This window comes from Rhinopithecus roxellana, chromosome 1 (assembly GCF_007565055.1).
Source record: "Rhinopithecus roxellana isolate Shanxi Qingling chromosome 1, ASM756505v1, whole genome shotgun sequence".
Taxonomy (NCBI): Eukaryota; Metazoa; Chordata; class Mammalia; order Primates; family Cercopithecidae; genus Rhinopithecus; species Rhinopithecus roxellana.
The window spans coordinates 28,037,498-28,063,172 of NC_044549.1; the positions used below are offsets into that span (position 1 = coordinate 28,037,498).

Consider the following 25,675-nt stretch of genomic DNA (forward strand, 5'->3'; position numbering starts at 1 on the left):
CCCACAAAACTGTGTCGAGCTAACTTGTTAGGATGTTTCACAGTTATTGACACACCTTTCACTACAGGATTCAGACAGAAGTTCATGACAAGAACCGCTATCTACAACAGACACTGTTGTCCTTGGCTACTCTTCCTGGGTATTCCCCAACTAGTCAGAGAAGAGTGGGGGTACTAGGGCCTGGCCATTTCTGCTTACTAGTGGGCTCAATCTCATGGACAATCTTTGCTTCAAAGCTCCCTGTTGGATTTTCTGAGACTTTGTCTAATCTGTGGGCATTCCCTGCCCAATACAATTCCTCTGCCTTTTATATTTCATAGGTGTTATCTCTAATAAAACTGCTTGTACTCCCAACTCTGTCTCAATATCTGCTTCCCATAGAACCCAACTGACATGCCTAGTCTCCAGCTATAGACTCCAAAACAAAACTTTCTTCCTTCTCTGAAAGCACCCCATTTGAATAAATTCATATACATTAACACCTCATATGCATACCCAGCTTCTCCCAACATGACTAGACATGTTATAATAAATTCCAGTTTAGGCCCAAGTTGGAAATTCCATTGAATAAAAAATGCACAATGTAGCTTTCTGTGCTAAAAATGATTATGATAGGATACATTAGGTTCATGAAACCCTCGTTTAAGATAAAGGATTAACATGTATAGTGCATTTATGTAAGATTAGAAAACTACTCTTAAATTAGATGTTTATAGTAAATTAATATGTGCTATATTTTAAGTCTAAGATGTCATTAACTGCAAGCATGCTATTAAGTATTTGTTAAAAAAGAAAAGCATCACCAACTAATATATGACATAATACTAAGATGCCATCTATTGTAAGACAAATTTCAATTTCAGGGATACAAAAATGTGCAGAAACATGCATCTTAGAGCTAATGAAATGCAGTATTAGATGACACGGGAGTTTTCCTGGACTCAGATTATTTGTACATTTCTAAAACCTAAGCATACATTATTAAAGGAAGAATCTCCAACACCTGAATTATTTTGCTTACCACGTGGCAGTTCATAATTAAATAATTTAATTTAAATTATTTAATTAAATAATTTAATTTAAATTATTAATTTAAATTAATAACCAAGTATTGGACAGCAATCAAGTGAATTTGTTAAAAAGCTTCAAGCTTACTAAGCATATAAAAGTAGGTTTACACTGTGAAAATGGATTGTAATTGAGTAACATTAATACAACAGCAGGGTTTTTAAAAAAAATTCAATAATCTAAAAATTAATCAGGCCAGGAGTGTCGACTCATACTGTAATCCCAGCACTTTGGGAGGCTGAGGCAGGAGGATTGCATTTAGGCCAGGAGTTCAAAACCAGCCAGGACAACATAATGAGGTTCTCTATTAAAAAAATAAAATAAAAAATAGCCAGGTGTGGGGGCATGCAGCTATAGTCCTAGCTATCCATTAGACTGAAGTGGAAGGATCACTTGAGCCCAGGAGTTCCAGACTGCAGGCTGCAGTGAGCCATGATCACACACTGCACTCCAGCTTGGGTAACCAAATGAGACGCTATTTCTAGATAAAGAAATATTTTAAAAATAAATAAATAAAAATTAATTAAATCTACCTTCTGACTCATAAGATATGCTTCTTCTAATATTGGAATTAGAATGGAATTAAGATATCATGCTGGGCGCGGTGGCTCAAGCCCGTAATCCCAGCACTTTGGGAGGCCGAGACGGGCGGATCACGAGGTCAGGAGATCGAGACCATCCTGGCTAACACGGTGAAACCCCGTCTCTACTAAAAAATACAAAAAACTAGCCAGGTGAGGTGGCGGGTGCTTGTAGTCCCAGCTACTCGGGAGGCTGAGGCAGGAGAATGGCGTAAACCCGGGAGGCGGAGCTTGCAGTGAGCTGAGATCAGGCCACTGCACTCCAGCCTGGGTGACAGAGCGAGACTCCGTCTCAAAAAAAAAAAAAAAAAAAAAAAAAAAAGATATCATTAAGCCTCATCTCATCATTTTTCTGAAGATCACCATGAAGCACAGGGGGTGGGGTATATTTCCTTCCAGGTAGTTAATGACAAGGCAGAACCAGAGCCTTCTGCTGATGAACCCAGGGCTCTCTCTGCTACTTCATCATGCCAGACTCCAGGCCATCATGCTTACACTGAACAAGACTTGAAGGCTGCTCAGAGAGAAAGAATCTCCCTCCCTTAGTACAGAGAAAAATGGTTACTTCATTGCCACAAGTCACGTGGAAGCAAACAAATAGTGTAGACCCAGAACTAAAAGAGAGAGAAAGAGAGAGAGAGAGAAAAAAACACCTTACTTTGATTTATTTCTTTTTCTTCTTCTTAAACCATGACCCTGCTAGGAGATTATTGGCACCTGCCAGTTCTGAGAAAGAGGTGAATGGTTAGAGCTGGGGATTTATAGACTGAGTGTAGGAAGCAGCTTCCTTCTCCCATAGCACATCTCCAGGAAGAACCAACTGTGATGGAGCTCTTGTGAAACTGGAGAGATGATGAAGAGTCAGAACCAACTTCACTCTACATCTTCCAACCCTGACACCTAGGGCTTGTGAGCACCTGGAAACAGAAAATTTGGCTATTCTGTAAGAATAGTAAATGAACTGGCTGGGTGCGGTGGCTCACATCTGTAATCCCAGCACCTTGGGAGGCTGAAGCGGGCAGATCACTTGAGTTCGGAACTTCAAGATCAGCCTGGCCAACATCGTGAAACCCTGTCTTTATTAAAAATACAAAAATTTGCCAGGTGTGGTGATGCATGCCTGTAATCTCAGCTACTTGGGAGGCTGAGGCAGGAGAATCACTTGAACCCAGGAGATGAAATTTACAGTAAGCCGAGATCGTGCCACTGCACTCCAGCCTGGGAGAGGTGACAGAGTGAGACTCTTGTCTCAAAAAAAAAAAAAAAAAAAAAAAAAAAAAGAAACTAAAAAAGTTTGGTGAAATCTTGTTTTACGTTCAAGACAAATAAGAAAGAAATTTTCAATGATGAAGACCTCAAAAGCAAATGAGACAAAACCAAAAATAGACAAATGGGACTTAATTAAACTAAAACACTTCTGACAGTAAAAGAAATAATCAAGAGTGAAGAGACAACACACAGAATGGGAGAAAATATTTGCAAACTACACATTTGATAAAGGACTAATATATTCAAAATCTATCAGAAACTCAAACAACTCAACGACAACAAAAAACAACAAAATAACTCCATTAAAAAGTGGGCAAAGCACATGAACAGACATTCCTCAAAAGAGGATATACAAATGGCCAAAAAGCATATGAAAAAGTGCTCAGCTACATTAATCATCAGAGAAATGCAAATCAAAACCACACTGAGATACCGTCTTACACCAGCACTTGTATCCCCTAAATCTATACAAATTAAAATTAAATTTAAAAGTCAAAAATCACAGATGTTGATAAGAATGTGGAGAAAAGGTAATGCTTATACACTGTTGATGGGAATGTAAATTAGCACAACCTCCATGGAAAACAGCATGGAGATTTCTCAAATAACTAAAAATAGAACTATCATTCAATCCAGCAATCCCCACTACTGGGTTTCTACCCAAAGGAAAAGATCATTATATAAAAAAAAACCTATACCCATATGTTTAGCACAGCATTCGGTTGGTGCAAAAGTAATTGAGGTTTTTGCCATTGAAAGTAATGGCAAAAACTGCAAAAAAAAAAAAAAAAAAAAAAGGCAAAAACCGCAATTACTTTTGCACCAACTTAATACTATTCACATTAGCAAAGATATGCAATCAATCAACCTAAGTGCCCATCAATGGATGATTGAATAAAGAAAGTGTGGTTTTTATACACAATGAAATACTACTCAGCCATAAAAAAGAATAAACTTCTGTCTTCTGCAGCAATGTGGATGGAACTGAAGGCCATCATCTTAAGTGAAGTAACTCAGAAAGTCAAATATTGCATGTTCCCACTTTTAAGTGGGAGCTAAATAATGTGTACACATGGGTATAGAGAGTGGAATAATAGACACTGGGGAAGAGGAAGGGTGGGAGGGTGGGAGGGGAATAAGGGATGAGAAATTACTTAATGGGTACAATGTACAACACTCTTCAGGCAATGGCTACATGTTATACTCAAGTAACACAATTGCACTTGTACCCCCTAAATCTAAAAAAATATTTAAAGAAAAGTTTAAGGTTGTGTTTAAACATTTCTTCTTCTCTCTTTCCATATTCAGTTTAGACTAGTCTGGCAGCATGAGCCACCTACCAGCCTCTCACTCTCTCTCCTCTGAACTGGGGTCAGTTGATTCCACAGGACAGTGGGGATGTCACCAAGAGATCCAGTTGGCAGCTGGCTTCTGGCTTTCTCTCCTTCTTCGAGCAATATTAACAATTTTAAAAGGAAATTCTCTCATACAGAAACTATAGATTTTACAGGATCAAAATGGCAATGGTTGAATTAAAAATAAAAAGAGACATTTAGAGAATAAACAGAAGGGGAAAAGATGAGGTCACCAATAACACTTGTTTCTTCTTCCCATCTTTTTAATTCCTCCATCTTGAACAGCAAAATGCTTGGCTGCTAAGTTCACTAATTCATAAAGAATGCTCTTTTTCTGACACAGCACCAAGTACAGCATAGACATTGATTAAACATTTATTGAATGCTTATGATGGGCCAGTACTGAACTATTTCTTAAATACATTTTCTCATTTAGTTTAATCCTCTCAAAACTTTATGAAATACTATGATTCCCCTTTCACAGATAAGAGCATACAAAATTTTAGAAACTGATCGAAATGCCTCTCTCTGCTAATTCTCATAATGCCATTTTTAAAAGGCGGCTCAGTATGGTTTTCCCATGTTCGCAGTGAAAAGAAAAAGGAAAAGAAGTACAGGCAGGTCGAAATTATAAACTCTGTACCTAAAATCAAAATTTCAAATTCATAGGCTTCTCACCAAATGTAGTTCACTCTAAATAGAATTTACTCGTGGCTACTCCAAAGCCGCAGGCTGAGTAATACCATCCAAATTTGCAATTATTACAAATTAGTCTGTTTTGTTGAGTGTATGAAAAGGTGAGTACATTATGCTATTATTCTGCTCCCAATTTCTACAATAATTGAAATAGTCAGAAGAGTACAGTAGATCAGAGATCAAAATATCACCCTTATGATGGATGGAGCATAGAAGTGTGACAACCGTAATCTTCCTAATATGCAATCTCAGAATTGGATTGAATCTCAAGGTTTCTCCCTGTGCCTCCCCAAACACCACTCCTGATCTTTAGGGGCACAGTCTGCCCTTATCCAGTTGATGGCATGGAGGGCAGAATGAAGAATAAAGAGTGCCCTTGGCAGGCAGGCAAATCCCAAAGACAAAGGAAAGGAGGAAGAAGCTGAGCTATGCACGCCCAGTTCCTCAGTCCAACCTCACAACCAGTAAAGGCACTCCCCTCTGAGGGGGTGGAGAGAGGGCAGAAGTGATATGCTAGTTCTTATCCCTCCTTGTGGAAACTCCAAGTCCCAAAAAACAGGTATCACCATCCTACCCACCCACCCCGCCCCACATATATCCTGTGTGACTAGCCTGTGATCTACTCGATCCTCTTCATTTGGGGCATGTTGGGCCTCAGGCACTTCACAACATGATTATTTTATTCCTAACAGTTAGTAGGAAATAAAACATAAAATGACATAGTTCTGCTGTGGGTAAGCTCAAGGTTTTATGAAGGAAAAACTTCACTGTCACTTGCATTATATATGTAAAATACACAGATATATGTATAGATATACAAATTCTACATCTAAAGAGGAAAAAAATGCCCAATGGTGACACAGCATTAAATGAATTAATAGCTAAGGGTTTTATTTACATCTCAGAATTAAGGAAAGCCACAAGCTGATTCACTGCACCACAGTGATGACTCAGCAGGTAGGTAGGAAGAGGAAGGAGTAGGCCAAAAAAGGGGTGGGAGAGGTGAAGCAGGTTCTGCGTTTGATAACAACAGTCCCGCTTTTTAAATGCTTCTGAAAGAGGAGAGGGAAAAAGTCAAAATTAACAATAACTTTGTTGTCCCACAAAGCCTCTCCTTCTTCCCTATCCACTCTAGGAAATTACGGAAGTGCATGCTGGAGGAGTCCATTGAAAATGTCAGCTCTTCCACTGCTGCGGGCAGTTTAGGTCTAGCGGTTAACTTCTCAGATTTGGAATCTTCACTACCAAGTTCCATTTCTAAATGCCATTAGAATTTCATAATAAAATACTGGATATAACATTTCTGTTATTACTTAGTTCCTTAGCAATAAAATCAAGACATTTAATGTTGCAAATTTGACCCTAAACAACTCTTATAAAAACATTTGCTATGCTTCCAACTGACCGCAAAAATATCTAGCCCAGCCTCCAACATTCATCTCAGTCACTTTGTATCAGGGGTGCACACAGAATTCCCTCCCTGAGTTTATGTCGTTTCTCTTGGTTCAAATTCCTCACTAGAAATGGAGCACAAAACACTATATATTTATTGACAGCCTGGTGGCTTGTAGCTTGCACCAAGCTAGTTTGTTTAGAAGAACAAACTAAATAGGGTCCTTGACTTCATGGCATGCACAGCACAAAAGACCTTTCTGACTTGAACCTGTCCAGACCTCAGTTGTTCTCAAGGATTTCATTCCCAAGCCAATACATTCCATTGGGATCTCCTTCCTTTGTTCCTCAGATAATCAACTGCCTGCATTCTCAGCACTTCACACATTCTAAGTTCTTGAATTAAACCACCTAAAGACTCCAACTCCTTCAAATCAAAAACACTCATAAAAGGATCCTGAAGCCCAAATAATGTTTGGTCCTCCTTCTCTTATTGTCAGGATTTTAACCTGGGTTATATCTTACAGTGTCCATAAAGGACTTTGAGGATTGGGGTGGGAGAGGTCTGTGTATCTATCCCCTGATGAACTTATGTGCAAATTTGTGTGTGTATGCTAATATTCTGTATTAGTCCATTCTTGCACTGCTATAAAGAAATGCCTGAGGCTGTGTAATTTAAAAAGAAAAGAAGTTTAGTTGACTCACTGTGCCACAGGCTGTACAGGTAACATGGCTGGGGAAGCCTCAGGAAACTTTCAATCATGGCTGAGGGCAAAGGGGAAGCGGGCACGTCTTACATGGCAGGAGCAGAAGAAAGAAAGAGAGGGGAGAGGAGAGGTGCTACACACGTTTAAACAACCAGACCTTGTGACAAATCACTATCTCAAGGACAAGGGGAAAATCCAGCTCCATGATCCAATCAGCTCCCAGTTCCCACCATGTCCCATTACAACGCGACATGAGATTTGGGTGGAGACACAAATTCAAACCATGTCAGTGCTGTTTTCTGAAAAAGCTCGCAAAGCTTTCATCGGATTCTTAAAGGAATGCTGGAACCCAGATCTTCTGCTTTACTAAGGTTTAAGCTATTATATCACTTTCTCAATCATTTCAATGAGCCTGGATATCCATTTGACTTCAGCTCTACTTTCTAACAACAAAGAGCATGATTTCCAGCAATATGTTCTTATTTTTAAGTGTCATTTAAAAATGTAAATGTAAAGTTCAATGGAAGTTACAACAGAAATTTTGCCTATCTTAATACGTAAATTGCTCAAGGGCTCAGACCAGCTTCGTTTCATCTTATACTACATGGTGGAGGAGAAACTTAGGCACTTAAATAGAATGAGTGGTAATTAAGTCTCACAAGTTACAGTGAGAATTGTAGCCATTAGTGCCAAACACTGAAGCTGAAAATTATTGAAATATGTATTTAATAGAACTGTCTTGTCGCTCTACCTTTTTTTTTGAGACAAAGTTTTGTTTTGTTGCCCAGGATGGACTGCAGTGGTATAATCTCGGCTCACTGCACCCTCTGCCTCCCAGGTTCAAGCTATTCTTGTGCCCCAGCCTCCTGAATAGCTGGGATTACAGGCACGTGCCACCACACCCAGAAAATTTTTAGATTTTTAGTAGAGACAGGGTCTCACATATTGGCCAGGCTGATCTTGAACTCCAGACCTTAAGGGATCCACCTGTCTTGTCCTCCTAATCATTCTACTTTTTTGTTATTGTATACTTACATTACTTTAAGACTACCAGAAAGAGACTCAAATTTCCAGAAAGAGATATACCCACCTCCCAGCAACAAATAAAATTCTCAATCTTACGGTTAAACACCTTTTATATTCAAGTTGGCTTTTGGCAGAATAGAAACAGCTGCAGCAGCAGTACACATTTCTAGTGGGGGAGACTTCAATAAATATTTAAAACAGTGAATAAATATTTTCTCCTCAGATTATCATAGTTATAAAAACCTAGGTAGAGAAAAAAGAAAAAAAAACCCACTTTATTTTATAATTGTCTTTTGGGCATTTTCTATTTTGTGTGTAATCGTAGTGCACAAGCAGAAGGAATACATCTGGCAAGTTAAATAAGATCTTTGTAATCCAAACCCATGCAGGAAAAAGGATGCCTGTAGCTTTAAACACAGAAAGGAAATGATTCCAAAATCAAACTGCTGAAGAAAAAATACTGCCAAAACAGTGCATAATAAGAAGTTTACAGTTCTTAAATAAGAGGTATAATATAAAATTTAAAATTAGGTATAATAAACATTTTCATGTTAATTCTGTGACCCCCCTTCAATGTCAACATATGGCAATACTGCTGTTCTCATTGTGTAGATGGAATGAAATGGAAAAATAATACACCTAAGATAGAGAGGGCACTAACAACAGAAAACAAAATACAGTCAAGGGATAAATACACATTTACCTCACAGAGATATGGCTGCAAATTCCCTTGGAAACATAAAATGCCATCATAATACATGTCTCTCAAGTTGGGCACTATTAGGAAAAGCCAGTGCAATGTTTCATTTTATTATCTTTAAAATGTTGGAATAAGAAAGAAGATAGCTCCCTGGATTTTGTACTCCAAAGCACTACAAAGCATCAGGACAACTAAAAAGCCAAACGGGAAAACAGAATTTTTCTTAAAATTAAGGCTATACTAACATAGTAACATACCGAGAGACGACACCACGGCAAACTACACAGTATTAATAATTAGAAATGAGAAGACTAACATTCTCCAATTTTTACACTTCATGATTTCTGAATTTGTTCAAACTTAAATCCCCATTTCCAATGTGATCATTATTTATTCTCTAGCTTTTAATTTTTGGTTTCCTAAATGAAGAATACAATTCAGGAATAAGACAGCAAGTTGACACTGTGCTGCTCCCATCACATAATGGTTTCGAAAAAAGATCTGCTAAATGATATAAATTCAGTGAAACAAAGGTGTTTGAATAGACTAACTCACTGAATTTATTCACCAGTTCCATTAAAGGAAAGAGGTGAATGGCTAAGCGAAAACAAATCTCTTTCAGTTTCCCTTCCTTTTTCCAGACATTTATTTTTATGGCTGCATCAATTGTGCACATCGAGACTTATAAAGCACTATAAGAAGAGTGTCAATCATAAGCTAAAGGGAGCAGAGGGTTCAAGGTAGTATTTGAGAAGAGAAACCAAGAGGTGTAGTTGAGAATTACAGAAACTAGGCAACCTCATATAGTAAATTACCAGGGAGAGCCAAGCGTAACAGAAAGAACTGGAGGAAGATGACAGGGAAGAGATATCACATAAAATACTAATGTGCCCCCAGGGTTATGGAACTAAATGGTGAAGGATATGTTTAGATAAGCTAGAGAGAGTTCATTGTAAATTTGGACTTCACAGTATAAGATGACAGAAATAAAGAGATAAGAGCCTGAGTATCTAAATTGGTGACAAATGCATTCTTGGGCAATCCCACAGAGGTACGGAGAATACACTGATACCCTGTGGTTCTCTAGAGGCCTGAAAGACTTAATATGTTGCACAGGGGGTTCATATGCTATGTGCTTTAGTCACCTCTAGGACCAGAGCCATCAACACCACCCCTGTCACCATCATTACTGAGCTCGTTCTCTCCATTCCACAGCTGTTTCCAGGTATGGAATTACCTCCATCTCTCTCAATTTACTGCCACTTAACTGCTTCAAGTCTGTGGGGAGCAATTATTAAATCCTATCCCAAAATTGCTAATGATCTCCCAGGAACTGAGAAAAGTTATTCCCATTCTGAGTCAAACAGTGTATCTCCTTGATACATAGAAATAGAAATAGGCCCATAGAAATAGGTTCAAGAGAGACCCAATCAATATCTTGACAATCATCCACAGGTGCATTCATTCATCCTTTTATTCAGTGAATAAAGATTTATTGAACACTAACTGTATGTTAGGCTTTGGGACATTGAGGATATAAAGTTAAAAAGCAAGTCTCCAGTGGTGCACACCTGCAGTCCCAGCTACTTGGGAGGCTGAGGCAGAGGATTGCTTGAGCCCAGGAATTTGAGTCCAGGCAGGGCAACACACTGAGACCCGTCTCTAAAAACAACAACAACAACAACAAACCCAAGTCTCTCCTCTCAAGGAATTCGGAATCTAGAGGGGAGATAGGCTCTCCAAGAATAGCAATACAATATGGGAATTATTGCTAGGTGGAGACCCAGATCTGTTGGAAGCACTGGGAAGACTATAAGGAGAATCAGAAACGGCAGGACAAGTGTAGTAGATGAATGAATGACTCCTAAAGGATGGGTAGAAATTTGCTCTGGTGATAAATAGATGAAATATTTTCCAGAAAGACCACACAATTTTAGTTATAGTGAAAAAGTACATTATCATTGCCAAATACTATTTAAAAGTTATTCCATCATTTCTTCAAAGGTGTTCACCTCATTCTTTTGGCTTGTGATCTCATAGGATTTTAAAGTATCATTATGAACATTTATTGGAACCGCATAGTGGATGCAGCCCTTTCCCTTACCCCATGTGTCACTCTCATCAGATGGCCTTATCAATGTCCCTGGGCTCCATCGTTTCCTTCAGCATCAGACCTTGCCTACATTATAAACACTATGACTTTCCCCTGTTTCCCTGTCCTAGTCCAGTGCAACAGCTCTGATTTCAAGCCCACTCTCTTCTATTTCTCATGGCTAAAAAGAAAGAAGAGTGGAAGATGGCTTTCCCTGTGGGCCCTCGTAACTACTTAGCACGTGTAACAGGAGACTGAATTTGCACATTCTTATCCCCTTGAGTCAGCCCACCCTGATCAAATTGGTAAGACTTTCCTGGTTCCTGTTTCCTCAATCTTTTATCCCACCCTGCACATGACAGGTGATAGTCAAGTGTGAGGGTCCAGATTCTTGTGAACCCGCCCCCTAAATTTTGTGGGGGAAGTTAAAGACTCTCAATACGTTTTTGTGGTCCTGACCCCTAAGGGAACATGAGTAATAGCAGATCACCACAGGTGTAACACAAACGTTATACATAATGCTCAGTTGCTAGCAGGATAGCTGTAACTATCCCACTCTCTCCTACTCGGAAAAAAAAAAAATGTTTTAAAAAGACAGAGTGACTTTTATAGACATCATTTATATACATAATCTAAACTCTGCCATAGTTAATATATAGCTAGTGTACTCAAACACACGGCATTCAAAATATTGAATAATATTATGTATTATTAGAGCCATCTATCCAGTGGTTATTCTACTCCAGTCTGCCTGACGCCAAAGCTGGTGGGAAACCCTGTGCTAGGAGATAACGGGTTGATGTGTCGGCCTTGCTTGCTGCATTTTGGCTGTCTCTAACAAAATGCTTTCCCTGCATGGTACATTGAGCAGCGATGACCACACGCTTTGTGTCTTGGTCATATTGAAAGAGGGAGAAAGGCACAGTGAGAGATTGAGAGAGCAGGCAGAGCTAAAGCTAAAAACGGTTAACCATCTCCTTTCATCGGGAAGAAGCGAAGTGAGAGACAGGTGGCAGGAAATGAGGAGGAAAGGCCTTGTAACTATTCAGCATCTTAATTCTCAAAACCAATCACTGAACTAAGTGCTGTTATTATCCCATTTTACAGGCTTGTGGGAGGTTAGAAACTTGCCTAAGAGCACAGTTAGTCATGGGACAGCCTTGAACCTTTCTGGCTCCAAATACCATTCCTGTGAAAGCCGGCCTCCTGGAGAACAGGTAGACTCAGGAAGTCTCCCACGAGGCTTCAGTCCACTGTGCTATTTTATTCCTAAATGCCTCCATACCCCTGGCAGGAACCCGAAGAGCGGAAGTCAGTTTATTTCCCGTTATTCATCACTTTCTGACTGCTCTCATAACTTCGCCCAAATCAATAGGCTTACCTCCTCCCGGTACAACTTTTCACCACCTGGCAAACTCCAGATAGGCCAAGGCTCCCTTTGTTGACATTACTAAGGAAGTAGTTAGAAACCCAGGCAGGTTTATGTTTGTAGCAGCCTATTAGATTTATTTGTTTTCTAAAAATAGTGAGCATACATTAGTATTTTAAGTTGAAAACTTTATTGTTTTTTATTCCCATCATTGTATTACTATGTCTACCACAGTAAGGAAAGTATAGCCTCCAAATACTCACTTTTGCCTATACATTAGAGCTTGTTCAACTTCTAAAGTCTTCACAAATTTCTGTATCAAATGCTTTTGGTAAATAGAATAACCAATGAAAGCTTTAATTTTCTCATAATGCTACATAAACAAAATTTTAATAAAATAAGCCTTCTATAAATATACAGTATGATTTTAAAAATAAAATGTCCATCTTTTTCTGAGTTGTACTAAATATATATTTTAATCATGACTGTGAGGCAGTAGAGGTAAAACACATGGACTGTGGAGCCAGAATTTAAGCATTTGAAATCTGCCTGCCTATTTTTAAGCTCTATTACCTTAGCAAAGTTACTTGACTTCTCTGAACATAGTTATGTAAGCTAATATTTAGAACAGTATCTGGTATGCACCCAACAAGTCTTAGCTGTTATTAACCTGGAGGGAGTAATTACGACAAGCAGTCCCTCTAATTTAACTGGGAATTCTTGGAAAGTGAGAATATGTAATACACAAATTGCCTCCAAATGTAATGAAATTTTAATAATACTAAATCTAACAATTAATGAATATGACATAGTACATTTGAGAGATGTTTCATTAAACATTTATTGTTTCAATCTTGCAGCTTTCTTTCAGTATTCTGAGCCAATTTTTTTTTCGTTTTCTTCTTCTGGTCTTAAGTATTTTCATTGGCCCTTAAAAACTGTATAGGCCCTAAGCACTGTCTCTATAGAACTCGATGGATAAAATGGCCTTAGCCAGAGTAAATGGGACGGCTGTGAACTCTAACCTTTCCAAGCCCACAATGCCATTCCTGTGATAGTCTGCCTCTTGGAGAACATTTTCCTCAGCAAGTGTTTGGAAAGGTTTCTAGACATTTTCGAAAGGTTACTAAACAGCATTTGAAAGATAGGAGAGTAAAGCAAAATCCCAGATATTATTGATGAGCCAAAATTTTAAAACTACTGCTGGTTAAGCTCAGTGTTTGTACCAAATCCTGGGCTGACACTGACCCTCCAATTCGGCACAAATAGAAGAAACAGTGATTTGGTAGAAGGTTGGAACTGGCACGGATCCAAGAGGGAATGTCCTTTTGATTAGAATGGGACTGCTCCTTGAGAGACATGTGAGTATCATGCCATTTTGATTCCAGAATGTTCAGTCTAATGTGTTTAGAGAATAAAATTAAGTTTTTACCTCAGTATATAAAATGGGCCAAATATTATTTAATATTTCAAAGGGCTTGAATTTTAAGTACTGTTACGTAGAAAAACCTATAAGAAGAAACATGATAAATGGCTGATGTTATTTTTAAATTCTAAGGCAGTGGGTCTCAAAGTGTGGCATGCTTTGTGTCATGAGGCCACTCTGTATGTGTGACCATGAGGGCAACAATATTTCAAAATAATCCTAGGACACCGTTTGTCTTTTCCACTGTGCTTACATTTGCCTGTTGAAAATTACATTGCAAAAGCAATGGTGGGTAAAACTGTTGATACCTCATCATGAACCACAGCAGGGGTACCACACTGACTAACAGTGACTCAATCAGAAAAGGAAAAAAAAAATACAAGAAAAAACAGTTTCACTCAAGAATGTCCTCAATGAAGCAGTAAGACTTTTTAATCTTATTAGATCTCAACCCTTCAGTACATCTTTTTTCGATTATGTATGATACAATGGGAAGTAAGCATAAGTGTCCTGCAGCTTACCAAAGTATACTGGTTTTCATGAGAAAAAGTACATAAGTATCTGAGTTGCAAATGTATGCTTTTTTCATGGAACACTATCTTTTCTTGAAAAAACAACTGACAACAAACTACAGTGCTCACAGTTGGGCATTTGGCAAGCACTTTTGCAAAAAAATGGATGGAGGGAATCTGTCACTTCAAGGAAAACAATAAATCAGCTTAATACATTTGAAGATTTTTAAGCTAAAATTAGAATTTTGAAAATTTGCATTTGCCACCATGAGCTTGGCCTCTTCTCAATACTCAAAGACTTTTCTGGTAAGATTGGTGGACATATTAATGAATATGATATTTTGATAATATATAATACAATGAGTCAACATTTGGAAGACCTACATAATTCAGTGAACCATTGTTTGTCAAATGACCAATACATGATATTAAGCATCTATTCAAAATAAAAAATAGACCAGTGACTATTAATATAACAAAGAATGAAAGTTCATTGATTTGGCCTAAAATGACACATTGCAGCTAACTTCTAAAAAAATATCATTTGTCAGATTTTCATAAAGTAGCAAAGAATGATAACCTCAATTATCTGAAAAGGCTATGAAAATACTCTCCCCTTTCCATTTATGTATCTCCGTTAGGCTATTTTTTCTTCATATGCTTCAATCAAAACAATATGTCACAACAGAGATAATGCAGAAGCAGATATGAAAATCTAGTTATCTTCTATTGATTCAGGTATTTAAAACATTTGCAGATATGTAAAACAATGCCACTCTTCTCATTTTTTTTAGAAAACCAAATTATGTTTTATAAAACATATATCACTTATGTTAACATGTAACAGGTTTTTTAATTTAAATTAATAAGCACAGATCTAAGACTTTCTTAGTTTTAATGTCTACTATAAAATGTAGGTAGATATAACCCAAATAAACAAAATCTGTGTGATCCTCAATAATTTTTCATTTTTATTTATTTTTATTTTTTTGAGATGGAGTCTCACACTGTCACCCAGACTAGAGTGCAGTAGTACTATCATGGCACACTATAGCCTCCACCCCTCTGTGCTCAAGTGATCCTCCCACCTCAGCCTCCCAAGTAGCTGAGACTACAGGCATGCACCACCATGGCTGGCTAATTTTTTTATGTTTTGTAGCAACGGGTGTTTTCTATGTTGCTCAGGCTGCTCAAAAATTTTTATGATTGAAAAAGAGCCCTATGACCAAACTTTTGAGAACTGCTGTAGTTAAATGTGTTTTTTCTAAGTCAGCAGTCATTGTGACATCAGCAGCAGGTCAATGATTACCATATGAAGGATTCCATGCAGTTGAGTATCATTTCACAGAGCTCTCCAGTTGGGCTCCTCTATAAGAAGCTAATCACCTAAGAGATTCTATTGCTGTGGCTGATGATTTCCACAGAGTGTTCTATGATGTTATCAGGAAAGGCATCCAACAAATAGTAAGAGAAAGACCATTTCATTTGTACATTATTTCTTCCTGTGATTCTATGTTTTCCAACACCTTGCCTCTTGTTTCACCGTGAAAGATGTACACACTTCACACCAAAAGGGTAAAAGCTGCTGCTAGGCAAATGTGGACTTCAAATGTCTCCAAGGTCAGACAGTCTTTTAAAAATGTTTACCACAAATGTAAGATTCGGCACCAAGATTCAACTAGATATCCAACTGTGACATCTGATGATTGTAATCAAGATGATGTTAGTTATGACGGAAAAATGAATCTTACAGTAGTGCTCCAAGATGTTAAGACTGCTCAAGTTGAACTTTTCAGCCAAATGACTGACATTGTCCATGCGATACCAAAAGTCCATGAAAAGACTGACTTGTATCAAAAACAGATGGAGGTCCTGGAAACCAGAATGAATGTTAATGAAGACAAACAATGCACAACGACTAAAGATATCCTCTCTATGAAAGAAGACATCAAGGCCTTAAAGAAGAAGGTGACAGAACTGGAAAATCAGAATTCCTACTCCAGGATACATTGTCTAGAGATTCCGGAGGGAGAAAGGGGTAAAGAAATCACAGAACTGCTTTACAAACTCATACAACCAGCAACTCTGAAGAACACATTGGCCTCTACAGACATGGAAATCTCTTCAGCAGAACCAGAGAAAGTTCCCAGTTATCCAAAGTCCACTGACCATCTTGAGAAAATAACGATTTCTCCCCAAATTAAAACTCTGAAGAAGCGTAACCATCAAAACGCATCAAGGAACTTTAAAACAGCAAAGCCAAATATTTACATTTACCCAGACTTCAGTACATGGATCAAGCTAACTTTTGTTCATGGAGGAAAATGGACATTTTTCCTCAGTGCTACCAAGTTAGAAGAATTCATCCAGTGGCTTCTTTCTAGGCCAGCCATTCTCCCTGAAGAACCCCAGGTCATAACCCAGAGATATTGTCCATTCACTGGGCCTATTTTGAGCTTGACCACGATCTGTCTCTCCATGTTCAACAATATTTATGGCTTTATTCGTTCCTTAAAAGAAGAGGTAACTCGACTATAGAGTTATGTTCTGCTTTGCTTGGCACAAAATAAATGTAACCTGGAGGCTCCAAGCATTTACACATTGGTGTGGTGGCTGTGAATTCTTCGGTAGTTTGCTCACTCTGGGCCCACTATCTGCAGAATTTCTCTGTCTACAGTAAGTTAAGGCACATGATCTAATTGAACTGTTGTAATTTGTTTTCTGTCAATGTTCTTGTTTTCTCAAAGGCAATTCATGAGGACTCATCCTGGGTCCATTTTCATAGATAATTGGAAACAAAGAATGAAAGAGTCAAGGGCAATATGAAGTATGTTTGATGGTCTCCAAGTCAGTTTTGTATACACTTTGTCCTCATGGCCTTTGTGGATAAGATTTGTGATACCAGAAACATACTCTACTGACAAGACTTCATTTTGTTTGTTACTTATTTTTGAAATGGAGTCTCACTCTGTCACCCAGCTGGAGTGTAGGGGCGCAATCTCGGCTCACTGCAACCTCCGCCTCCCGCGTTCAAGTGATTCTCCTACCTCAGCCTCCCGAGTAGTGGGAATTACAGGTGCCCACCACCACACCCAGCTAATTTTTGTATTTTTAGTAGAGACAGAGTTTCACCATGTTGACCAGGCTGGTCTCAAACCCCTGACCTCAAGTGAGCCACCCACCTCGACCTCCCAAAGAGCTGGGATTACAGGCATTAGCCACCGAGCCCAGTCAGATTTCAGGTGGTATAGAGTGAAAAGGATACCCATTGTCAAGGCTACTAAAGTTGGCATTATAGAAGTGAAAGGGATTGAAAGGCCAAGTTATTGCAAGGAACGTATTCAAAAAATGGACTTTTTCTTTCAACTTCAGCTTCTTCTTTATCAAACAATTAGATAAGAGGAGAAAGACAATATGATACTGGGTAATTTTTACATTTTCATGAAAGGAGAAAAACACCATGTCCTGTAGGTTTGATACAGGGGAAAAGGGAAAATCTAAGAAGGGGTTTGTGCACTGAGTTAAATCTCACCACTATAATACCGTAAACTCTTACATGACAAAGTTTTTGTTTGTTTGTTTGTTTGTTTGTTTGTTTAAAGCATATGGCCAAGAAGAGCTTCATTTTTAGATATAACAGGTGGTTGTCATTGTAATTTCTGAATATCATGCAGAATAACTGTAAAGCAATGTTTCTTTCACCACTTAACTCAGTGAATGAAATCTACCTTCCTTTGTGGTCATGTTTTAACCACAAATATTCCTGGCAAATGTACTACTACTAATTATTTGCAGTCAACACTTTGAAAGGGGGGGTTTGGTAGCTAGCTAAGAACAAATGAAAGAGGACAAAGGACCTAAAGGTGGGTATAGAGAAAATTAAGACACAATTTTGTCTGATGCCAATCTGGGAGTAATTACATACCACAATTTTTTTCGTTGACAAATATATTCTATTTGATCCTTCTTTACAAATTTATAGATATGTACGTAATAACTTTTAGAATATGTCAATATGCAGGGAATCAACCTAAATGCCCATCAATTACAGATTAGATAAAGAAAATATGGTACATATACACCATGGACTAATATAGACAGCCATAAAAAAATAGGATGAGATCATGTCTTTTTCAGGAACATGGTGGAGCTGAAGGCCATTATCCTTAGCAAACTAATGCAGGAACAGAAAACCAACTACCACGTGTTCTCACAAGTGGAAGCTAAAAGATGGGAGCTCGTGGACACAAAGAAGGGAACAACTGACACTGGTGCCTACTTGAAAGTAGAGGTTGGGAGGAGGGACAGAAGCAGAAAAAAATAACTATTGGGTACTAGGTTTAGTACCTGGGTACTAATGACTTGAGTTTACCTGGAAAACAAACCTGCGCATGTACCCCAAAACTAAAATAAAAGTTAAAAAATAAAATATGTCAATATGCAACATACCTAATAAAAGCAAAGGTATTTATTAGATGTTTGTTTGAAAATGAGATAACTGTGCTTACAATGTATTGTTCTGTTAAAGGCACAAGCAATCTCTATGCATTTATTTACCATTAGAAATGTCCGTAGGGAACAATCAGCACTCTACTTCAGTACATTAGGTGTGATGCTCACATTAGGACAATATCTAGGGAAGGCAGGCCATGACACAGGCAAATGACATCGCAAATAGCTTCTGGAAGAGAAAAAAATGCCCCAGCTGGTACAAGCCTAGGTCATCTGAGCCTCTGTATATTAGCACTGACTTTCACTTTTCCCCCTCACATGTCCCTTTGACAGCCCTTGATGTTTCTAGAGAGGCACGCAGTTTACGAGAAGAGCACATGCTTGAGGATCAGATGACCAAAGTTCTCAACCTAACTCCTAAATTTTACTCTTACAAATTCTATTATTTAATTTCAATGAGGTTTGTTCCATCAGCTGTAAAAACATAATCATTATATGAACTTAGTAAATATTTTTTTCAGTGTTCACTAACAATAAGGGATCATGGAGGATACAAGAAAAGGTAGACATTCCCTGTCCTGTAAATATAGAACATTAAATGGCATAAATAAAAAATGTACACAAAGAACTCTGAGGCATGATAAATGGGGATGGGCAGCAAATAGCAATACTGAAAGTACTGCTGGTATCAGAGAAGAAAGAAGCTTGATGAGTCTTGTGGTAAGGAAGTAAGGTGACGAGGAGGTGGAGAGGGCAATGCAGCTGGCAGAGGGAAAAACAGGAGCAGAGGGCGGGGGGCTAGTAGGGAACATGGGATGTGAAAGCCACCGGGCATTAGATAACATAAAGTACAGATGGGCTATTATTTCAACCCTTTTATGGATCTAATTTTTCTCTTCAGAGATTCCCACCATCTTCATTTCAACCTGTTTTCTTTACCTACATAAGAATGTTAGAGGTGAGACAGTGACTCTACATGATTTTCTCAAGGTCTCACACTTTCCCTAGAGAGGATTCTGTTTGTCCTGTTAATGAATTGAGTTCCCTGTGAGCAAAGGGAGGATTTTGCTTCTGAGTCAATTATTTATTGTCACCTAGACAAGATCTCACATGACTTGTTAAAATTATAAATCATCTCATAACTCAGCATGTGAGCAAATAACTTTTCCCCAGTCCTGGCTTTCAAGTTCACCTGCCTCTCACGAGCCCACCTCCATCCCTCCTGGCTTGGAGGAGTGGCGTTTCTCTCACCCACATTCCTTCACTAGTGCCTTACAGAGTCTTCATCAATTATTCCCCCTTTCCCCTCCATCTTAATCACCACCTATCAGTTCTTTGTACTCCGCTTACAAAAATACTCACCTGGTTCCCTTATCCTTGTGTTACCCTCATCTCCTGCCAATTTCCCATCATCTTTTTGAATGAGCGGCCCACCCTCCCTGTCCCCACCTTGCCTCTCCTCTTCTCTCCATGGCTCATAGGAGCATGTCTTCCAGAACAGTGCTTTCTCATCTAGTTCTCTTCCCATCACTCTGGCAGAGCCTTCTCAGTTTTCTTAGATGATTCCTCTGCCACTAATCATTCTGTTAAAATATGAATACTTCACTTTCATGACTCCCAAATCAAAGAATTCTTAATCTAGCTTCTCCTGGGACATCCTGAGTTTTGGTTCCAAATAACTATTTATCTTCTCCACTTGTGTGTCTACAAAAAAAAAAAAAAGTATATAAATATAATTAGATGAATGTCTATAATGTATATCAGTCAAACATGAAAGTCATTGTGCATTCACCAAAACATCTCAAATCATTGTTTTTGCTATTAAACACATCTGTTGGGGAGGAAACACTCGGTGGTGAAAAGAGCAAAGACATTCAAAGAAGAACAGATTTTAGAATGTCTATTTACTAAACATTTATATTATGTATCAGGCACTATGCTAGTTGGGTGTACAATCATGACCCTCATAACTATGTGATTTTGGCAAATTCCTTAAACTTTGTATTCAGTTTTCTGAACTCCGAACTGAGAACAATTTATGTCATGAGACTTTTGTGTTAATTAAATGAAATCACATGTATAATCTGCCAAGAATAATGTTTGATTTCATAGGTGCTTAACATATGGTGGTCATTTCCTTCCCTCCATAGGCTAAATGTTAATGGAGGGTGTGAAGATGAACAGGACATGGGCCCTGCCTCAAGCAGCTCCCATTCAGGACTCTGCCTCCTTTCATCAGCCATAAAGGACTCCAGACAAATAGGGAACAAAGTGACAGGCTAAATACAAATGCTTCAAACCAAATCTTGACTCCCTCATCCAAAGACAGTGTGATAAGAATAAGACGGGGTGTGAAGCTCTCCTCCTGGTCCGGGCACTCAACCAATATTCCATCATCTACAACAGTCGTTCGCCAACCTTTAATTCCACGCTGTATAAATAAGCAGCAAAGAAAAGGATCTGGAGGGAAGGGAGGCTGAGTTAGGATAAATAATTTAGTTCAGTGTGTAATACTTGCTTGCATAAACACAGAGACTAACAGCATTCTGTTCATTCAAAAACAATATTCACCAACATTTATTGAAATTTGACTCTATACCAGGAAATAACTGAGCTAGGTGTGAACAAATAGAGATGCAAAGACATCAGTCCTGTCCTGAAAGAACATACTTTCAAATGGTGTTATTTCCAGTTGCCAATTATTTTGGTCTGTTGCTTAGATTTGGATTGGAAAACTACACACTTCATTTAAAACTTAATTTAGCTTTTTTTGTGGGACACAAATCAAGTTCCATTTAGAAAAAGATATCACTTTCCTAAAAGTAGTGTTTTAAGATTAATTCAAGACAGAAAAATATAGTTTTTTTCTAAATGCTTCTACACACCTTCAAAATACGGACTGTCACCAACATATCAGTGGATTATGCTCTGAAACTTTATTTGTAAATCCTTTAAAACTCAGAATGCATACTACAAAGAAATAGTAGTAGAGTTGGATTTTTTGATCAACCTGTAAAAGCTGACTGAACTACAATGTAGCTGAGATAATGGCATTAATAAAACTATAAAGCCAAGTTTTTGTATATTCCCATGCCAAAGTGTATTCAGGAAAACAACTGCAATAGTGGTAGCCCTGACAGCTGGACCAGCACCCCCATGCTCCATATTCTCTCTTCTATCTGATAGTGGAGTGAAAATTTCATAGATTGACGGCCCTAGTGGAGGACACCATGGAGAATAGGGAACAAAGAACAGCAACTAAGTGGGAGCCAAAACAGGTGCTCCAGGGATGGGAAGCCAAGGTGGAAATTCTTGGGTGAGGAAAGAGACAAAGGCTCCGTGTGGCTGCTGAGAACCTAGTCCAGGGAATAAGGACTGAAGTGGGACCAACGTCATCTTTTACAGTGATGAGGGACTGAAGGCTGCATACAAGGGAGACAATTGAAACATGTAAAGCATAATTTTTGGCACATAGTCAGGCTCAGTAAATGGTGATAACGATGCTGGAGATGATGAAATAGAGGCAAAATCTGTGGGGTTTGCTCCTTCATTTGTTTTTTGGAATACAACCTATTTGGAGGCTAATTTTATTTGTCAGGGACATGAAACTCCAATGGCAGTGGCAGATGGAGTTACTGGAGCAGGGTGACGGTTGCGCAGATGGGACATGTAGGTACAAGAATGTTGCACTAGTGGGGCTCTTGGGGCAAAAATAGGATATGTGAGCTTGTCCTCTCATCTTTCTCCTTTTCCATGCCATTCTTTTCACCTAAAGCTTGAGATGCAAGGATGTGGGGTTTGGGGAGACACATTCCAGATAGAGGCAGAGGTGGAATGGGGGAAGAACAAGAAGAAGAAAAACCCTTCAATAGGATTAAGAAACAACTAATGTTCTAGTGCGGCCCTACAGACAATAAGGCACTCCTCCCACGCAGAGCAAAGGTACTACACCATGCGCTCCGAAAATGCTAAAAAAGGCAAAAAAAGGCAGTGCTTCCTTAGGTAATTTAATGACATGACCATCCTTTTTTTATTTTTTTTTTACCCTTAGTTACATTTTAGCTGTAAGGAATCTGCACAAGCTTCCAGGAATGGCTCTCAACAGGACTCTTCCAATCTTTGCTTTAGTCAAAGATCCCATCAATTTTTTTCCCACCTATTTTTAGATTCTACCTTTCTCTCCCACTCTCATCTGCTTTCATAGGAAAAGAATGCATGAAAATGTGGCCAGGTGATCATCTGATTCTGAAGATTTATTCCTAATGTCAGTTGCTTCAGAAGGGGTGTTCTCATCGGCCAATATCCTGATGGAAGGTGTGACATGTATTTCAGATATCAGAAAATCTAAATTTGGATACTGCTGTCATTTATAGTGACCCTTAGTCGACTTATATTTACCAAATATATAAAGATAATAATTGCTTGATGTACAAGCTGTAATTGGATCACAGCCATCAGTGAAATGATTATTTGTTGTTACAGCAATATTAATGAAATTATGCCTATGGCAGCCTAATTAGACGAGCACCATCACGACCCAGCTGGCATTTTCAATATGTTATCTAAGAGGTATGATCAGAAGACAAATCAGAGCTGACTTAATGAAGTTTCTGATCAGAGGCTGCTCTGCAGACAATGAGTTATTGAAGGAGACAAAGAGGAACTCATGACTGGCAAATTTATGCAGGCTGTTACAGAACAACAAAACACAACAGATTTTGCTAGATTCGATCTTGTTGAGAGTGGTAGCAATAGAAATGTTCTTCCTTCTCAACAGCAGGATCCCAAGTCACAAAAATTTAACTATGAAAATAAGCTTAAAAATTACTTAGTTCAGTGATATTCAAGTGGGGGTACCCCCAAGGGTCTTTAAAAAAATCTCCCAGCAGATGTTTGCAAAGTAATCCCTCCCAATACCATGATACATCTATGGGTTAGGGGACATGACATTGTCTGTACCCCATTTAAGAATCATGACAATAGGACCAGCATAATGTAGGGACTAAGAACAAGCACCTAGATATTGGATAGGACAGAATTCAGGAGGGCTGTTACTCAAGGTGTGTGTGACCTTGCTGAGTTTCTTAAATTCTGAGTCGATGTTCTTATTTCTGAATTGGAGATCATAAAATATAATGTAAAATTATGTGCTATGAAAAAAATGAGGAAAAACACTTAGCTCAGCATCTGGCACATAGTAGGTACTCAATTAATGTTCCATATAATTCTACCACTGCTACTACTAGGGCAGCTGCTGTCCAGTATGTTGAGGCAGAAAAAAGACTTGAGGAACAGAAAACTGGTCCAACTTACTGAGGAGGAACCTGAGATCCGAAGGCAGAAGTGACTTGCGTAAAGTTACCCAGTTTATAGGGGTGTGGACCAGATTCCAGGGCTACAGATGGTTGGTGTTGTGATTTTTAGACCATACTGAATCGTTGGATTCTGACAGCTTAAGTAAAAATCAGTGAAAATAACCAGGGAAATGCAGTGGCCTAGCAGTCAAAGAAAAATTTAGCTGTGCTTCTCTCCCTCTGTGCAGTCTCCCTAATGTTTTATAAAGTATCAAAGTGCATTGATCGAGGATAAGAAATCTGCTATTACCGCAATCCAAACAAACCCCTTTCTTCAGATCATAGAGGGCATGTTCCATTACCTTTGAAACTTTGACTTTAAAAAGAAAAGAAAAGAAACTTTGACTTTTCTCACCCCATAATTTGCCAGGCTGGTCTTCTATTATTGAGCATTTGATCAGGGATGAGGTGTGAATATTATATGGCAATGTATGTACGTACACACACATTTTTATGTAGATTTAGATATATGCATACACATGTGTATATGTGGTATCAAATATGTGTGTATGATACACACACATCCCAGAGATTTATAATCTTTGATCGCTTTTTTTAACCCATTTCCAGTGCTATTGTTCTAGTTACTATAGCTACAGGTGAAAAAAAATAGTGATAATAAGCACCCACACACACATATTTGTAATAGAAGACTCAGATGGTCCCTGTAAATGTTAATGTACTTTTAGAAAGTTGAAGAGCTGTGAATAATACAGTTTATATGAGTCTTAAAGGACAATGATCACTTACTGTGAAGGCTGTCATTCAAGGGAACAGCAGAGTTTGACAGGAAACATGTATTAATACAATTAATGTAAAACCTAAAAACTAGAGAAGCACTCTCAGCCTGTCTTCCCTTCCCTCTTGCCATCTTCTTTAAAAAAAACAGGATTATTTCTCTTTTCCTATCTCACCTTCTCCTGCCTACTTTGTGGGTGCCCACCCACACTGAAGATGGGTCTTCATCTCCTTGTTCACCATCTCAAATGTCAGTCTCCTCTGGCAACACCCTCACAGACACTCAGAAACAATACTTTATCAGACATCCAGGCATTCCTCAATCCAATCAAGTTGACATCTAACACTAACCATCACAGTATACAATGTGGAATATTAAATTAAGCTAATTGACATATCCACCATCTCACCTGCTTATCATTTTTTTGCAGTAAGACATTTGAAATTTACTCTAAATTATTTTGAATCACATTTTCTCATGGTAGTTTTGTTTTTTATTTTTTGCAGAACTTCCATACTATTTTCCATAATGCCTGCCCTAATTTATCTTCTTACCTATAAGCTTCTCTTTTCTCCCCATCCTTGCCAACATTTATATTTTGTCTTTTTGACAACAGCCATTTTAACAGGTATAAGGTGATATCTCATTTAATTTTGCATTTACCAGGTGGTTAGCAATGTTGAACAGTTTTTCATACACCTGTTTGCCATCTGTATGTCTTCTTTTGTGAAATGCCTATTCAGGTCCTTCGCCAATTTTTTTGTTCAGGTTATCTATTTTCTTGCTATTGAGTTGTTTGAGTTCCTCACATATTTTGGAAATTTCCTTTTATCAGATGCTTGGTTTGCAAGTATTTTCTCTATTCCATAGGAATGGGAGATATCTTCACTCCATTATTGTTTCCATTCTCACCATGTTCTTAGATGATTCATTTATT

General features: G+C 38.3%; 1 protein-coding gene and 1 long non-coding RNA gene across 2 annotated transcripts; one reads left to right on the plus strand and one right to left on the minus strand.

Annotated features, from left to right (window-relative positions):
- The first annotated feature begins 15,354 nt into the window (after positions 1–15,354).
- Positions 15,355–16,792, plus strand: CCDC54 (coiled-coil domain containing 54). Its single transcript, XM_010386619.1, has one exon. The coding sequence runs from the start codon at positions 15,745–15,747 to the stop codon at positions 16,729–16,731; it is 987 nt and encodes a 328-aa protein (XP_010384921.1). The 5' UTR covers positions 15,355–15,744; the 3' UTR covers positions 16,732–16,792.
- A 1,851-nt stretch (positions 16,793–18,643) lies between these two features.
- Positions 18,644–20,332, minus strand: LOC104680592. The gene is made up of 2 exons (XR_750477.1): positions 20,095–20,332; positions 18,644–18,874 (listed from the first exon to the last, which is right to left on the minus strand). It is a non-coding gene; the product is annotated as an uncharacterized LOC104680592 (long non-coding RNA).
- Positions 20,333–25,675: the final 5,343 nt, after the last annotated feature.

Excerpts from the sequence above, each read along its gene's own strand:
- CCDC54 (XM_010386619.1), top strand. The coding sequence starts at position 15,745 with ATGTACACACTTCACACCAAAAGGGTAAAAGCTGCTGCTAGGCAAATG.